This window comes from Ursus americanus, chromosome 15 (genome assembly GCF_024610735.1).
Source record: "Ursus americanus isolate L20-20 chromosome 15, mUrsAme1.1.p, whole genome shotgun sequence".
NCBI classification, from domain to species: domain Eukaryota; kingdom Metazoa; phylum Chordata; class Mammalia; order Carnivora; family Ursidae; genus Ursus; species Ursus americanus.
The window spans coordinates 53,193,214-53,211,156 of NC_142141.1; the positions used below are offsets into that span (position 1 = coordinate 53,193,214).

At 46.0% G+C, this 17,943-nt stretch overlaps 1 protein-coding gene across 2 annotated transcripts in view; it reads left to right on the forward strand.

Moving 5' to 3' along the window:
• Nucleotides 1-2,902: 2,902 nt before the first annotated feature.
• ANKH (ANKH inorganic pyrophosphate transport regulator) overlaps nucleotides 2,903-17,943 on the forward strand; it is a 130,518-nt gene continuing 115,477 nt past the window's right edge. Inside the window, exon 1 of one of the 2 annotated variants that reach the window (XM_045787160.2) lies at nucleotides 2,903-3,396. Coding sequence is in view for 1 of the 2 variants with exons in the window: in XM_045787159.2 (XP_045643115.1) it covers nucleotides 3,301-3,396 (96 nt within the window). In the remaining variant the exon portion in view is untranslated. The remainder of the gene's footprint in view (nucleotides 3,397-17,943) is intronic. The other variant, XM_045787159.2, reaches the window with a different exon arrangement.

Below are 17,943 nucleotides of genomic sequence, written 5' to 3' on the forward strand. Positions count from 1 at the left end.
TTAACTAGCTTCTTCAAAAATTGGAGTTAATAATTTTAAACATCAACACAATGGTATATGGCTGGTCATTTATAAAATTGTTTCTGTGAAGAGTAACTTTTCCCATGCTCGGAAATTAATGCCCACTTGCACTTCTGATGATATTTTTTAAAACTTTTTTTATAAGCTGCCATATGCCCATCGTGTTGAATATAGAAAAGTATAAAAGGAAATTAATAATACTATGCAGCTGTATCTAAACACTGTTATTAGTTAAGCACATTTTCTTCTAGCATTTTTCCTATATATTTTTTTCCTTACACTTTTGAGTGTAGAGTCTGCAAATCCTGCAATGTCCTTTGATCGAAAACTCTATAAATTGAAGATAAAGCTGTACCCTCTGAAAGATAACACTCTGAAGCCAGTGTAAATGACTGGTGTGACCTCTCCTTGGGTTCTGTGGAATTTAGAAACCTTCCCATTCATTATCATCACTTGGTTTTCTGGAGTTATTTTTTCAAACAACTACTAAGTTAAAAAGAGGAAGCAAAAGAGAGGCCCAAAACTCCCTTTGAAATCAGTTCTCTGATTTTGAGTCTTTGACAGAAAAAAATAATCAAATGTCCCGTTAACTTCCACATTGCCACTGTGTGATTGAAATTCAGAGGCCTCTCAAATCTAAAAAGTGCTCTTTGCCATAATCAAAGATGACACTATTAAATCACTTGTTTAAAAAATACACTTTTCGAATACTCAAACAAGGATGGCGGCCTTTCATTGATTCACTGGAACTTTCTCACCATGCGTCCTTAAGAGGAAAGGTGTGTGTCTGCACCGGCCAGAAGCGGCAATGTGGCGGGTGCTGGTCCAGAGACCAGCCAGAGCAAACCCGACTTGATGAGTATTGATCGAGGACCTCATCAAACCCCACATTCCAGACAAAGGTCAGTGTAATTAGATTGCTTTGAGTAAAAAGAGCCCGCAGAAACCTAGAGTAACAGAATGGATAAACCATAAGGTGATATTTGCTTTAGAAAAGAACTCCTTCCCAGAGAATTCCTTTAAATAACAAGCTCTCTTCGTATATATTAAATAAGATTTGACTGTATTAAAACACACCTTTCAGGAACTTGCTGTGGAGGAGAGTCGGGCACACAAGTACTTCCTGTTTTGCTGGGAAGTCTTTTAAACAATATTACTTGACACCATATAACACAATAAATAATTACCAAATTTTCATTTTAATTATAGGGGATGTCATTTGAGGTTACATCAGAGCTACAGGGTGAATTATCTTCCTCTTTCTCAAGGCCTTATGTGGACTGTGTGGAATTTTAAAAGGTCCCTTAAAGGGCATAAAATATGGAAAACATTTAATACTTACAAATAAATTGTGAAATGCTTGAAACCAGAACGTTGAGGTCTCTAGCTCGCTATTAACACCAGCTTTACAAAGCTAAATGTGAGGTAATAGGTTCATTCCTAGGTGCAAAATTACTTTATTGCTTTTAATAATAAATTGCTTTAATTCATTATGCTAATTAAACTTTAAAAGAACATGTGCGAAGGGGAGGGAGTGCAATATTAGATGAGCACGCCGGGCTCTCCTTCAAAACTTAGGAATTTCAAGAGGGCAACAGTGTCGGATAAACCAAACACAGGTCCTTCCAAGCGCTGGGACTGTGGAGACGGCTAAGCCGGTCGCACGCCCACGCAGCCGACCCTGCACGGAGCCTCTTTTCCCCTCTCCCTTTAATAGACTATTATCTAAGAGCAGTTTTTGGTTCAGAGCAACATTCAGCAGAAGGGACAGAGATTTCCCACAAACCCCGTGCCTGCATGAGGCATTTTCCCTCACAGGGCCTCCACCCCGCTGTGCTAGGGCGCCGGTGCGGACGGATGCCGGCTTTGCCGCCCAGCCAGTCTTAAGTTGTAGGTAAACCACTCAGCACAGCTGTTCTTTACCCTGAAGTCACTGGGGCACGGTATAATAAAAAAGGTTTTTCTTTCTTCTTTCCCCTTGTTTATCTAAAAGAGACAGACTTTCCGAGTTTGTTGTTGTTTTACAACAGTGGTGCACGGAGGAGAATCTCAGCTCACGGTTGCAAACTGTGCCGGAGGCAGGTCCGAGCGCCCCGAAGGACGGCGGGCCCGGCCTGGGCGCGCAGGGAGCGGTCCCCGCGGCCCTGGGCGCCTGCTCCCCTGGGACACCCTGAGAGTGATGCCCCCTTCGCTGCGACCTTTGCTCGGTCTCTGCGCCCGCCCTGAGAGTCACTCCATCTCTCCCGGCCCCTAGGTCCCAGGTGGGCCCGAAGCAGGCCCCCAGCCCCAGCCCGGGAGCTGCCTCCTCGGCCCGTCCTCTCCCGCCTCAGGCGGCCCCTGGGGGACGGGGTTCGCGCGGCGCTCGCCAGGGAGAGCCGGGGGCTCCCGCTCCTTCGCAGCCCCGCGCGCCTAGATCTCTCCCCGCGCGTCCGCGCTCACGTCCCCCGGCTGCCAGGCTCGCACACGCCCCCGTCGCTCCCGGAACTGCGAGGGGACCCCAGTCCCGGGCCCCGCGGGGAGGGCGACAGGGCCCGGTCGCCGAACCCGGGCGTCCCCGGGGCCTCCAGGGGCTCGGTGCCCCCGCCCCTCAGCTCCCCGCGGCGCCCTCCCGCCCCGGGCCGCGCGCCACCCCACCGCTGCTCCCCCGGCTCGCCGCCGCCCCTGGCCGGCCGGGACACCGCAGCGAGTCCCACCCCGCGCGCCCCCGGGCGCGGCGGAGGCGGTGGCGGCCCGCGGCCTGTGCGTGCGCAGCGCCCCCCGCGGCCGCGCCGAGTGCAGGCGGCGGCGGATGGAAAGAGGGCGCCGCCCGCCCGGCCGGCCCGGCCCCTCCCCAACCCGCCCCCGGGGCCGCCGGCGGTGTCCGCGCCTCCGCGCCCGCCCCTGATTTCCTCCGCACGGCGGCGGCGGCGGCGGCGGCGGCGGCGCCTCGTGCGCGCGGTTATTTATTTATTTCCGGGCCCCAGAGCGCTTATAATGGAGCCGCTGTCAGCAGAACCTTCTGCCGCCGCCGCCGCCGCTGTCCCTCCTCTTTTTTTTCCCGGCAGATCTTTGTTGTGTGGGAGGGCAGCAGGGATGGACTTGAGCTTGCGGATCTCCTGCTAGAGCAGCCGCGCTAGGAGAGGGCGCCGCAGCCGCGAGGAGGAGCCGCCGCCGCCCCGAGGCCCCGCCAGACCCGGCCTCCGTTCGCCCGCGCCCCCGCTCGGCCCACTCGCCCCGCGCCTCCCGGCAGAGTCCCTTCGCGGCGGCAGATGTGTGTGGGGTCAGCCCACGGCGGGGACTATGGTGAAATTCCCGGCGCTCACGCACTACTGGCCCCTGATCCGGTTTCTGGTGCCCCTGGGCATCACCAACATAGCCATCGACTTCGGGGAGCAGGTAAGCCCCGGCCGCGCCCCCCGCCCGGGCCGGACAGTTCCGCCCTGAACCCCGCGCCCTCCGCCCCGCGCCCTGCTCGCTCTGCCTTGGCCTTAGACACCCGGGCGCCTGGGGATGAGAGCAGCGGGGAGTCACCTGCTCCGCGTCCCTTTTTATCCTGGAACATTTGGTTGGGCTTGCAGCTTGTCAAGGATGACTTTTCCAGCACTCCATTTCCCCCTCCCCCCAATTATTCAGCAGACTTTTCCAGCTCTCTCTGAAAAATGTTAAAAGACCAGAAGGTTTAGAGCTTCACCTATGGAAGGGTTTTTAGTGCACAGCAGAATTATGTAATTTGTTATTATGTAAACCTCAGGTCTGTAAGTAAAATGTAGTTGCTAATAGCGCAAGTGCTTGGTTTTTATTTATCCGGTGTTGGTGGTGATGGTGATGGCGATGATAGGGAGATTTTGTATTAGAATGTGTCCAAGTTGATTTCTCAGGTACTTCTAATTTTCTTTTTTTTGCCCAGGTATGGATTACGGGTGCCCAAACGTGTCCTGATAAGCCAACCGTTGGCCATCTCTAGTTCGAGGTTTCTCTCTCTCTCTCTCTCTCTCTCTCTCTCGCTTTTTTTCCTCTTGGACCATTAAAGAAGGGGAGCACATTTTTGTTGGTTGCTTTCTGGTCCTTGTTTCTTTTTCATGTCTTCCCCCATTTCTCTCCATGTGGCGTCATTGCAAATCCAGCGCTGCAGGCTCTCCAGCAGCGGGGCAGTGGTACTCTGCACTTTGCCTGTGGGAACCGTTTTCGCAGAGCCTCCAGCGGGATGCAGCTAGATTTTAAGGCCAGGGAGAGGATGAGGGTGGGAGGCAGTGGCGTGCCACCTGACGGGCAGATGTGGGAACCGGCCCTGGCGTGTGATGAGCCTCACTCCTGGTATTGTAGTCCCTCATATCTTTTCCTTTAAGTCGTGAGACTTCAAAGAATATTTGTATAGAAAATGCACCTATGTTGGTGCACTCGTAGTTTTTAAAAACCCCCTTTCAGAAGGGGGTTTGTTTGACCGCTCCATTTGATGAATTTCTGCTTGGATTTGGCTCTCTGTACTCAAAACTTTTGATTGATGCAACTCTGTAAGCTCACTAATGCCTAGCCCACATTGTGAGCTACTTTTTACTTCAAATTGTCTTGCCAAGAAGTGTTCACAAGACAGTATAGTCTCTAGAGACCTTTGTCTGGTAAGCCAACTAATTCCCTTCGGTGAACTAGTATATTTTTTTCTGTTGCCACTTTGCTCACTAGGGTCCCCCAAGGGCATTTCTGGGGCTCTGCCTCCTTTTTGCCCACCTTCCCTTCTTTCATAGGTAACTGGCGACTTGGGGTGTTTCCTAGAATCTGTGGAAAGGTTCTAGGACCTGAATTTACTGCACTGCCCTGCACATTTCAGATGTGTCAAGTGCTGTATGTTCACCTGAACCTTTGACTATTTTAAGGCTTATTTTCTTGGAGCTACCCCAAAGGTTGTCGGAAAGCCCGGGCTGCTCACCTGATCCCTTCTCCCTGAACTGTTGTAGTGTTTGTGTGTGTGTGTGTGTGTGTGTGTGTGTGTGTGTGTGTGTGTGTGTGAGAGAGAGAGAGAGAGAAAGCGAGAGAGAGAGAGAGAGAGAGAGTGCATACGAGAGAGGGAGGGAGAGAAAGAAAATTATATGGGATAACTGGTGCATGTGAGAGTATCCGTTGCCGTAATTAAACGACCTGAAACATACCATAGTATTGCCTCACATTTGCCTTGATCTAATACCAGGCAGGTAGAACTAAGGATTTGATTTTAGTGTAGGGGAAAGGATCTCCTGAGGTCCCAAAGGGGAGGCTGGACATAAGAAACAGTTATACATTTGGTTTATCCTAGTGGGTCTAATAATGCAGATGCATCCTGAAAACGTTGCTAACCTAACTATCATAGCTGACGTAAGCAAAGTACTAGAAGAGTTGTCTCTTTGCACCAGAAGTTTTATCAACAAGTGTTGTTTGAGGCCCTTATCCCTAAAATGCCGGTGTGTTTATGCGGTTATAGGTTGTCTGGTGGTAGAGATAGTTTGTCAGAGTTAGGGGGGAAGGGATGGGGGGAAGAAATTCGTAAGTTTCCAAAACATTCTTTTGCCATCTGGTATCAGATGATAATTGTTTTTGCAAAATAGTACATGGGTAGAGACAGAACTTACATTTTCTTAAACTGGAGGAAAAGAATTACAGTAGGAGTTGAAGAGTGACCTGGTTACATGTGGGTAAGAATATAAGTGCATTCTACCCCCAACTGCCTTAAAACACAACAGAGCGGAGGAAACTGAACCTGTTTGCAAAAGTAGGTCTACTTTGGACTTCCGAAAATATGCTTGCTCTTGACGTGAACTTTCAATCCTGTTTTAGACAGATGAGCACGTGTAGATCTCTACTATTCTTTCGGAGTGGGCAGGTGTATGACACCTTGCCTTGAGTGAACAACCCTTCATGTTTCAATAATTTACTCCTCTTGAAGGAGAGGGGTAACAAAGGAGTGCAAAGGTCAAAGGTCAAAGCAGCCCCTGGGTCCCATGCCCTGGAGATGGGAAATGCAAAATTAAAAAATAAAACATCTCATTAGCTTTTAAGTCTCTGACTTGTCAAGAACAAAAAGATAGTAAAAGATGAGGTGGGTTTTTTTTTTTTGGTTATAAACGTCTCAGTTTGTGGTTTCTGTACAAAATGTGGATAGAACTTTTAAAATGGAAATCCAGCTATATACAGGATTCCATTGAAATTTGAATAAACAGCACATATGCGATTGTGTAAAGGAACTACATATTCATAAATTATCTCAGAGCTGTCAGTGCATGTGGGGGAGGGGCTAGGAAAAGCCTGCAATGATTCATCCAAAGCCTCCTGATACATGAACGTTCAGTTGTATATAGATTTCCCTATAATTTTATGGCTCAGTCAGGGAGGAAACCCAAATATTATGGATTATTCTAACACGACTAACAAAGCCTATTATCACATTTTAAATTTTGGTGGTGGCAGTAATTTGGGAGAGAGACAAGGGAGGGCTGAGTCCTAAACGGGGGAGAAAAGCTATCTGGCATAGAATAACCTGCTTTTTAGTATTAAACAAAAGCACCATATGAAACAATGAGAATCAATCCATTACTGCAGAAACTTAAATAATGTTTGTAGAACCCTGTAGGTGCGTAGTACACTTTGTAATAATGTCTAGAATTATCATTTTACCTCTATTTTTACAGATTGAAAATCAAAAGTATTAGTCGCTTGCGTTCACTGACCACTCAGCAGGTGCTTATAGCACATGTTACCAAGTGAGGAAAGACTGAAAGATTGAGGCAAGTGAGGTCACTTGTCCAAGATCACACAGGTATTATGGGGCGGAGCCAGGACTGGAGTCCACATCTGCTTGGCCCTTGGCCTTTTTCCTCTCACCTCCTCCAGTCAGGCCCACCCACTGAAATCTGCCCAGGAGTTCTTAGAAATTTAGGAATAAGTTTCTGGCTTTTCTGATTCCCAGCCTGGGCTTAAACTTAATCTTACTGTTAAATTTTGAATTTTATGATGTGAGACAAGCATAAAAAGGGCTCTCAGGAGCAACGTGATTATGACCAAGAGGTTCACAGAAGAAGAACCAAATTATACAGATAATTCATATTGATAAATCAATTAAATACAACTTCATTCTGAAGACCTCAAAGGAGTAAAGAAGGTTGAAATTGTTCTCTAAACTTAAGAAGAAATGTGTTCTGCCCACTGTCGGGTAATTCACTGCCTAACACCAAGATAATAACTGTGGGTATTTCTGATTGCCTTGTATGATTCACTGAATCTGGTTGGGTCCAGTACGATAATTCAAAGACCCAAAGTTTTTATGTGAATGAAGAGCTTTGTATATGGATTGTCACAATTGGTAGAGTAAGATGGGTAATAGGAATGTTAAGTCCTTTCTAACTTAGGGAACCTAGTGTTAGGCTTTTACAATATAAGGGTCTCAAGTTACTAATATCACAATATGGAAAAAAAGAAAGGCCCAGGAAAAACAGTTTAATAAAATGTCCTTTTTGTGTACTAAGTAGAACAATACTTCCCCCCACCCACCCCAGACCAGGAGGTACAAAAATGAAAAAGGGTGAGTGTCTGTCATTGCCACTGTTGGGAAGGTACTCTTCATCCAAGGTCCCTAAGTGACGGAAGAGACTCCCCAGGTGGAGTTTGCCTTAAGTAATAATAAAACTGCCATTGTATATTCCACTTTGCAAAGTACCTAGAGACAGAAATGGCAATCTCAAGCCAAGTTTCCAAGCAACCATACTGGGGGAAGGGGGGTGTGGGGAGGAGGGATATTTTTTTCCCTTCAGTCTATTCTATATTAATGGAATAGATTTCAAAATGACATTCATTGTTTTCTAATTATAAAAATAATATATGCTAACTGTCGAAAGTTTGGTTAAGTATTTAAAAATGGAGGGAAAAAGTAAAAATACCTCTGACTCCACTCTGAAGAAAAAAACTCCTTTAACATTTGAATATCTCCTGCCAAGTTTTTTTCATCATAATTGAGATATGTATATGTTTCACAGAACACAGAGGCATTTTTCCCATATCATTTACAAGTATTTAAGTATGATTTTAAATAGCAGCATAGTATTTGATTATACAAGCATGCTATAATTTCCTTTGCTGTATATTCCCCTATTGTTTATTTTTTTGTTCTTTTATTACTTATTGAGTACCTACTTTTTTTGCAATGGTGTTTATTTATTTTTCATTACTTTTCGTTATTGAAGAATAGTTGACATACAATGTTATATTAGTTTCAGTTGTACAACACAGTCATCCGACAGTTCTGTACCTTACACAGAGCTCACCGTGATGAATGTGGTTACCATTTCTTACCGTACAAGATTATGACAGTATTATTTGACCATATTCCCTATACTGTGCTTTCCATCCCCAGGACTTATTTATTCTCTAACTGGAAGTCTGTACCTCATAATCCCCTTCAACTACTTCTTTCCTATTTGTTTAAATGCTGAGGTTTCTTGTTTCCAGCAATATAAAGTTTCAGTGAGCATCTTTGTGTCATAAGTAGATAATGTGTTTTTTCTGACTGCCTTGGGCTTTATGCCTGGCGTAATTTGGTGCCTATTTCAGTTTCTCGTTCATACCTAGAAAATGAGGTCACTCTTCTCTGGCAGTCCGTATGTAGTCAAGGACACCGTGACCTCCTTAGTCTAACTGATACTCCATTCTCCGTGATGTTTCCCAGTTCTCTTCAGATGTGTATCTACATTTAAAGTACCTCTCTTTTGATGCACTGAGGTAAGTAGATGACTTCTAGAGCCACGGGGGTGTCATCCTGCCACAGGTTTCTCCACCTGTTTATTTCTTGACTGGTTGCGTGACTAGCCTAACTACTACTTTATCAGAATACTTCTTCCCGAGCGTATCCTTCAAAAGATAATCAAAGTCTTCATGTATCGAGACAGTGTCTATATCTCTTTCTAGGAATACATCACAATCTTTGAAAGCAGTGAGCCCCGAGTAATATGGCTCACGGTACCATCTCACTTTTTCGCTGTGACAAGCCCAGTGTATATTCCTGCTCGGTAACGTGGTTTCCACGTCTCCTTACTCTCACTTGTCTGACTTGGGGCAGGTTGTGTTGGGTTGGGACAATGAGAGACCCCCGCACGGAAAAAATCATTCTTTTTTAATGTCCTATGTGAGTTGGAATAAATAAACCTTGTTAAACTCATACCAGAGTGACTTGGCTGATGTCTACATTTTAAAAAGTCAGTCTGGTATTTTTTTCTCACCTGCGACTTTATGAGTTGCTGTGGAGACACAATAGAAATAAGAAAAACCCTGTTTTTCTGCAGCATTATCTGGATATGAGCTGCCTACATGAGCGCGTTTTTTTGATAACTGAAGCTTATCCCTTAAAATTCAAATTGTTGGTTTTCTTCTTCTTTCTTTAGTATGAGAATTATTGCTGGAAATATGTATCACGCGTCTGTCCATCTTACTAAATAAATATAGTATGCAAAACGTCATGTAACATTTTTTTGGTGTCTGGTAAATATCTGTTGTGCTGGGCAGTCAGGGATATCTGCTGACAGGTGATGGTCAAAATGCTTAAAGAGTTTGGCACTGACCACGATAATAAACAAAATAATAATGAATAAAAATAGCTAATACACGATGGGTACTTTTGAATTTCTTGCTTCGGATCTGCCCTGGGCCTAAGAAACTAACGTTTATGAGAATTCTGTGAAACATGAAGAATAAATCCTTTTGGAGACCTCCTTTGGGAAAAAGCATATACACTTTATGACAGTTGCTTTCCTGCCCTGCACAGATTTTGTTTCTGTTCTAGAGACATTCTAGAGTCAGTGTCAAGCAAGTGACCTTTGAACGGGGGAAGCATTGCCGTCTTTGACATGGCCCTGCCCTCAAATTGCTTAGATCCTGGTTAAGAAGACATGCGTGAAACACTTTTGCAATCGGAGGGGCACCCGTGTGTAAACGTGTACATTGCACAGTGCAGTTTGTGATCACACGCACGAGGTGCTCGGTAGTCGCAGTGGAGTGGTAAGGCTGTGCCAGCCATTCCGAGGTAGCTGTCTTCCGCCTGGGGTCACCCCCTGCCTCCTCTTCTCCAAATGCCCTTGTCACCGAAGCGGGAAGCACCCCATGTGCAAAGGTGAATACAGAGACACAGGGTAGGTCAATTAGCAGACTTCATAGCAAGCCATGAACTCAGGGTTTCCTGCTGTTTGCTTTGTCTTTGTTCTTTCCATGGTTTGGGGATCCTTCAGCTGCTGTTCCAGCCAAATACCACCCACGGTACTGAGGACAAACGAGCTGAAAATGACAAAGAGGATAGTTGTCTTGGTCTACTAACAGACCCATGCACCACAACTTTCTGCTGCTTCTGTGTGATTGCTCCTTTATACCAAAAATGTTCCCAAAGTCCATCCTTGGATGGGAGATAACTTGGTTATTTGTCAGAGCCAAGGGGGTCATTTCTCCCCTAGACAAGGAGTTGTCAGAAACCGCCTGCACATCTGGTTCAGGAAGTGCCCTGGGGTCCCCCAGGACAGAAGGACCAGCTTCGTTTCTAGCTGGGGGAGCACATGTTGGTCTAAGTTAGCTCACAGGTCCTTGCTGGGTTTTGCATTTTTTATGGTATCTTGATACCATATTTGATCGTTAGATGGGCCAGGCTGTCGAAGAGTCTGACATCTTTGGCGCTATTAGAGGATTGGCTGTCTGTAAAGGTGGGTTTGGGGGTACAGATGCGCAGCCCGCCTCCTGATGTGAGTGGACCTCACTGTCCCCAGCCTCAGGGTGGAGGAGGGGCTGCGCGTGGCTCCTTATCCTGGAGCGGAGGGAGGCAAGAGTCACCTGTGCTCACCTCCAAGCGTGCATTCACCAGCACACTTTCTGTGCCTCATTGGTGTCTCTCTGCCTGGACAGAGGCCACGGCTGGTGGAGGGCGGGGGAGCGGGGGGCGTCTGACTCGAGGCTGGCAGGAAATTAAGAGTAACAGTGTGAATCCTTGGATAAGCAGTTGTAAAGGTGACTGGGAAGGAGAGGTGGAGGCCCCTCGGGACATTTAGCTGGAATGAAACGGCTGAAAAGTAGAATGTCCACTGGCAGGTTAATGAGGCTTTTTCCAGGAAGCCAGGTGAGCCACGGGCGGGAAGGGGCCGCAGCTGGCCTTGTGGCCGTGATCTCCTAGGATGTGAGAAGTAAAGGTAGCTCATTTTGTGAGCAACCCAGAGAGGACTGGTTGGGGTCCGGAAGCTTCGAGGTTCAGTAGACCTATGCCAGCCTCTATGGCTGTGAGAGCCAGTCGCTGCAGGTAACTGTCTTAACTAAGTGATAATGAGTCCATGTCGATAAGCTTTTCAGAATCCCTACTCGGTTTCTTAGAAATATAACATTAAGTCTGGGGAAATATCTGAGCCTCTGACTGTCCTTTTCCGATTTGCCATCTGGCTTCGGTGGGCCCGTTCTGTTTTCAGAGCTGCCTTTAAGACGATGAGAAGTTTGTATGCTCTTGAATGCTGCTCCATAAACAATCTGGAGATCTGTTGGCCGCTGGGCCATGCATTTTAATAGAGGGGAACAGTAGTGCAGAGAATCTAGAACAGCAGGTTACAAAAAAAAAAAAAAAAAAAAAAGTCCGACATCTGAGTGCTTTAAATGGCCTGGCAGGAAATTCACTGTGGCTGGGACAAGGAGGCCTCCCACCCTGTGTGGCCTGAATTTGACATTTTATAAAGACAGACTGCACAGAGCAGAGTAACAAACAGCCATGCCTAACGAGAAAGAGGTAACTTTCCCCTCTTCGTGAGTCTAGCCGAGCCCAGTGGAGAAGCAACCGGAAAGACCCCTTGCAGCCAGCTGGATCCGAAATAAGGGAGTCAAAGTGTGTCTTCTCAGCCCCAAATTTCACATTCGAATGTGGTTGGTTCCTTGGTGCACTCTTGGAGACCTTGTTTTCTTTGAAAATGGGTCACAGTGCCTATCCCCTCCCTTTTCAGCTACAGCATTGCATCACCTGGAGCCTGACAGATAGTCAAGATGTATCTCCTTTCTACTCCCACACAAAGGGACATACCTTCAGGTATTACACCACCTGGGCCGCATACCTATGGAGCTGTTGACCAAATTTGGGCAGGTTCCCTGGCATGGGTAGATAGCCCGCCCTGTGTTTACCAGACTTCCTGAGACAAAGCAGTGGTTCAGCAGTGAAGAGGAAGGAGCTCAGACTCACTCATAGGGACAGCGGAGACCCACCGAAGGGCCCATGCAGACAAGGGCAGCAAAGCGTCAGTAGTGAGCTGCAGAACCACCTGTTTTTCTAGAATTCTTATTTACTCAAATTTCTTTTAGGCTTAATGTGTCTTCTTTCAGAGAGGGTCCTGGCAAGCCTGTTTTTCATTTCTTTTTAAAAATCGAGGTAAATTTATATACAGTGAAATGTACAGGTCTTAAGTGTACTGGTCCGTGAATTTTAACAAGTGGCCAATGCATATCTGTGTGACCCCCCTCCCCCGGCCAAGATATGGAACATTCCCATAGGGCCAGAAGATTCCCTGGTCCCCCAGAGGCAACCACTATGCCGATTGTTGTGGCAAGCCTTTTTAATTACTCATACAAAATGACGCACATGCATTTGGTCCCACATAACTGCGTTTGGGGCCACTAATTGTTATTACAGCATGTAGCACTTGGTATTCTTTCTTCTTGCAAACTTTGGCTTGATATTGTAGATTTTAGTGGGTCCTAGCTAGGTGGAGTTTCACTTTCTGTGTAAAATAACTTTTTTCCTTGTACTGTCTGGTGTTTTTTGTTTGTTTGTTTTGTTTTTTGTTTTTGTTTTTGTTTTTTTTTAAGATTTTTTATTTTTATTTATTTGACAGAGATAGAGACAGCCAGCGAGAGAGGGAACACAAGCAGGGGGAGTGGGAGAGGAAGAAGCAGGCTCATAGTGGAGGAGCCTGATGTGGGGCTCGATCCCGTAATGCCGGGATCACGCCCTGAGCCGAAGGCAGACGCTTTAACCGCTGTGCCACCCAGGCGCCCCTGTTTGTTTTGTTTTTTTAAAGATTTTGTTTATTTATTCAAAAGAGATAGAGACAGCCAGCGAGAGAGGGAACACAAGCAGGGGGAGTGGGAGAGGAAGAAGCAGGCTCATAGCCCAGGAGCCGAGGAGCCCGATGTGGGGCTCGATCCCATAACGCCGGGATCACGCCCTGAGCCGAAGGCAGATGCTCAACCGCTGTGCCACCCAGGCGCCCCTGTCTGGTATTTTTAATTCTTCTGATGATATACATCCTTCAGTCATGAGAACTGCTGGCCATTTCGATGTTCACATATGATAAACATTAAAGTCTGATTTAAAAGCTAGCATCATAGAACCAAGTGTGGCAGACACATACAGTGGATTATTCCTCAGCTTTAGGAAGGAATGGAATCGTGATGTATAGCACCGCATAGGTGAACCTTGAAGACATGCTAAGTGAGAGAAGCCACACGCAAAAGACAACGTGGGTGTGATTCCACTTAGATGAGGTGCCTAGAATAGTCAGACTCATAGGCAGAAAGTGGTATAGTGGTTGCCAGGGTTTGGGGGAGTTAGTGTTTAATGGGTATAGTTTCAGTTTGGGATGACAAAGTTCTGGAGATCAATCATGCACAGTAATGTGAATGTACTTAATGCCACTGGACTGTATACTTAAAAATGGCTAAAATGATATTTTTTATGCAAGATATATTTTATCAAAATAAAAAAAGTTTTAATTAACATCAAAAGCTACTGGGAAAGCCTGTGGCTTTTGAAGAGGATTTGTCTTCTCAAAAAAAAAAAAAACATATTAATTTTATTCTAGTTTTAGAAATTCATTTTCACTGTAGAGGGGAGGAAAATCAATAAATTTTTGAAGAAACTAAGAATCCCGTGCAAACCGAGCACCCAGAGGTAACAGCTGTAGCTTATTTTACCACGAGTTTTCCCACCTCCTTTTTTTTTTTTGGCACATATTTTAAAACAAAATTGTAACCTCTTTCCATTTTAGATCATAGGCACTTTCCCTTTAAGTATTCATCTAACACGTGATGATTAATAGCTTCCTCGCGTTCTCTCACACAGATATGCCATAATTTATTCCCTTGTGGTCAGATGTGCAAGTCGGTTCTATTTCGTTCTATTATGAATAATGGTTGGGAACTTTTTTTGGTACAGAAATCGTTGCACACATCTGATTATTTCCTTGGATTAATAGTAGAAATACTTGCAAGATACATGTGCCCCCTTCGCAGGCTTCTGTTGTGTGGCACCATGCTTCTGCAGAAAGTTCTAGTTTGCCCCTGCCGGTACCATGCGTGAATGTGCCGTGTCCTTGGCCCGCGGCGGGCAGTCCCTGCCTCGATGCTCTTTCACAGCCCAGTGACTCCCGCCACCGGGAACCTCCACGCGAGTTCTCTCAAAGCCACGTGGTGCCCAGCTCCTTCAAACGATTTCTTTTATTAAAAGCATTCTGTTTAATGCTGAGAGATCAGTTCAGTTTTTCATAACGCTACACTTTTAAACTGTTTCAGGACTCTCATTCTTTTCAATGGGCAGGTTTTGGACTGAATCCCTACTCTGCAGGGGGTGAGACAGAAGCACAGGGAGGAAAGGAATTGTGTTAGCTTTACTCGCATATGTTTGGGAAAATACCTGTCCCGGCAGCTTTCCAGGCAGAGAAGTGCTTTTTTTCCCCTTTTTTCCAGATTTATTTGTTTGAGAGAGCTTGCATGGAGGGGAGGGGCAGAGGGAGAGGGAGAGAATCTCAAGCAGACTCCCCTCTGAGCAGGGAGCCCAAAGCGGGACTCGATCCCACACCCCTGAGATCATGACCTGAGTCAAAATCAAGAGTCAGGCTCTTAACCAACTGAGCCACCCAGGCGCCCCGAGAAGTGCTTTTGTGATGAGTTCAGTGATGCTGATGATGACCTGTGCTTCCTACAACTTCCCAAGTGAGCACCTGGGAGAGGAGAAAAAGGTTGCCTTTCTAGATGCCAGGCCCTGCCCTCAGGCACCTGGCATGCACCGTGGGGGGTCACCTTCCCACTTCAGAGATGAAAGGATTGAATGAATAGCTGTGCCCTTTGTCATTCAGCCCCTCAGGCAAGCAGCCAGGCTCCTGGGACTGAGGGCTCCTGCTCACAGTCTCAGAGAATATTGGTGTTGGTGTTGACCGTTGACCGTATTCTAGGGAAATGCACAACTAGTGATATTTAGGGGAACTGGAAGAGAAAGTGTTCTCTCTTTCCTACCACCCTGACTATGGCTTCCCCTATTCCACCTGGTCTCCTGGCTATTTCAGGTCTACCTTGGAGAGCAGAGAGAGGGGAAATGGCTCGCACTCATTTGGAGGCGTCCTGAGTTCCCGTGGCTTCTCGTGTCCTCCCTACTACGTCTGCCCAGTAGTTTCTGGCAGTGCCACAAGCCGACCACAGCAAGGTTGAGAGAAAGGGCACCCACTCCTGACAGGACCCCTGGGTTTGACCTCCATCCCTGTACCCGCTGGCTGTATGACCTGGAGCCAAAACCTTGACCTCTGTGGCTTCAGCCTTCCCAGCTGTCAACCAGGGAGAAAGGGTTTGCATACCTTCTTCTGGAGGTGTAGACCCAACAGAGACTGCACACAAAAGTGCTTTGAGAAGTACCAAGCGCTGCATGTGTGTGAAGGATTACTGCTAAGACTCTGAGCCTGGCATGCAGCTGTTTATTTTTACTGTCTTGACTCTCTGACTTTCCTTGATACTGAGTCAGTGACTTACAGTAGGGGGATTTCATAACCCGGAGCCATCTGGGTTAGGGCAGGCAGAAACATGCTGAAGGCAGATGCTGGAAACACTTGGATTTTACAGCATGTGTACCAGCAGTACTGTTGTTGCTTTTTTTTTTTTCCCCCACTTTGGGGAAAAGACACTTAATGCTGGATTTTCTCGGTAGTTTGTTTTGTTTTTTAAGTTGAATTACTGGGATTTAGATAACATGTGCTTTTTGAAATGATGGGTTACATTTACCTTGAATTATAGGCTGCTGCTTGTCACAGACTTGGAGGAGGATAGCTGCACATCCCATTGACCCCCTTCTCTAATTCAGACCTACAGGTGGGACCAGGCCTTTCTCAATTTTGTTGACAGTTATGGCGGTGGTCCACCAAGGTGTTTACTAAGCTAAAGTCTGGTGGGTGCTTCATGAGCCAAAAGTTGTAACCTGTTTCTGCAGGTGCTACCGTACTGTTTCAGAGTGTTTTCCCTATTAAATAATGGGGAATATAGAACACAGAGGGCAAGAGTGTTCATGAATGTGTTCATTCAGCAAATGTTTCTTGGACACCTACGATGTCCCAGGCACAGTGCTTGTCTCTAAGGACAGAATAAGAAAAAGGATGGACACAATTCTTGGCTGTGGAGCGATTATCCTGGAGGACAAGCAGACAGGCAGGCACTTTCTACAGAATGTGCTCTCCTCTGGGATGATCTCCTCTGGGATCTTATAAGAGCAACTTTTACTTTTAAGGGTCAGGGAAGTTTTCTGATTGAGCTGAGACCTAAAGAGGATATGTGTCCCTATTCTGAAAAGCAAGGGAATTCCGGGTGAGGAATGACACGTGGTCCCTATGACTTGAACAGGGGACCAGACCAGGAGGGTGCAGGGGCTGGACCGCAGGGCGAGCTGTACCCAGACCGGCAACATTACAGTTTGGCCTAGATCCTGAGAGCAGTGGGAAACTTTGAAGGGTTCCTAGTAGGGGTGTGGTGTGCTTGGATTTGCATATTTGAAAGATAATTTTGGTTTCAGCAGGGCTAATGAATTAGAGGGAGGTGAGACCAGCTGCAAGGAAACCACCAGAGAGGTGGCCTAGAATAGGGCAGGGGCGGGGAGGGAGAACCTAAAGGGAACACCTTGTAGAATCTGGTGGGCTTGGCTAAGGACGAGATGGGGTGGGGGAGGGCCGCCGGATGATGATGTCGCCAAACTCTACAAGAGCTGATTTGGAGTGAAGAGAACAAGTCCCATTTCTCAATCATGTTCATTTTTTAATAACTTTAATGAAATGTTTGAAATCGCTTGCCTGAGAGAGAATACAAAATATGGGTAATGGTGGGAGCTACAAAAATACTTTGTGTCTGTAGAGCCATCTTTCTGTCTGTCTCTGTGTGTCTCTCTCTCTCCCCCTCCCCCTTACTCTCTCTCCCTTTCTCTCCCTTTTTTCTTCCCTCCTCCTCCTTCCCTTCCTGGGACAACTTGGTTACATCCTTTATAAGTGAGAGCTGTTTGCCTTTTTACCTAAATCCAGGTGCTATGAATATTCATTTTTCCTTCAACATGTAACAAAATGCTTTATTATAATGCAGTCAGTTCTCAGCCACTTGCCTTAATGAAATAGTGAGAGGGAAAATTCAACAACGTTTCTGAATATTTGGCATCGGAATATATGAGGACTTTGGGGGAAGGAAATTTATCTGCCTCATCACGGTGCTGCGCTAAGGATAAAATTACATTTGCACCAGGTGCCTGGTGACAGCGGAGAGATGCCATCTGGAATTAAATTTGATGAGGCTCCCTAGTTTGCTCTTTCTGTATATTAAACGTTTGCTGGGTAAACAGTAGGGAATGGACTAACCTTAGACGGGTTCCTCTTATGGCTTTATGTTTGTTTATCTGTTTTTTACTATTGTCTAGAGCTTACAGTCTGGTTATAATTCATAAAGTGCAGTTAGAATACATTTTGCTATAGAAATATTATGACTTGTGGCTAGGTTTCCAGGCCATTCCATCAAAGTTATTTAACCCTTAATGTTATTAAAGTATCATATATCTGCAACTAGGAGTAGTAGAAAAGCATGCTGTTAGAATAGTAGGAATTGGGGAAAGTGGTAATGTTGAGAAATGTCATTTGTCTTAATTAACTTTAAGTACAATTGGTTTGATAACAATGTAAGAAAGGCCAT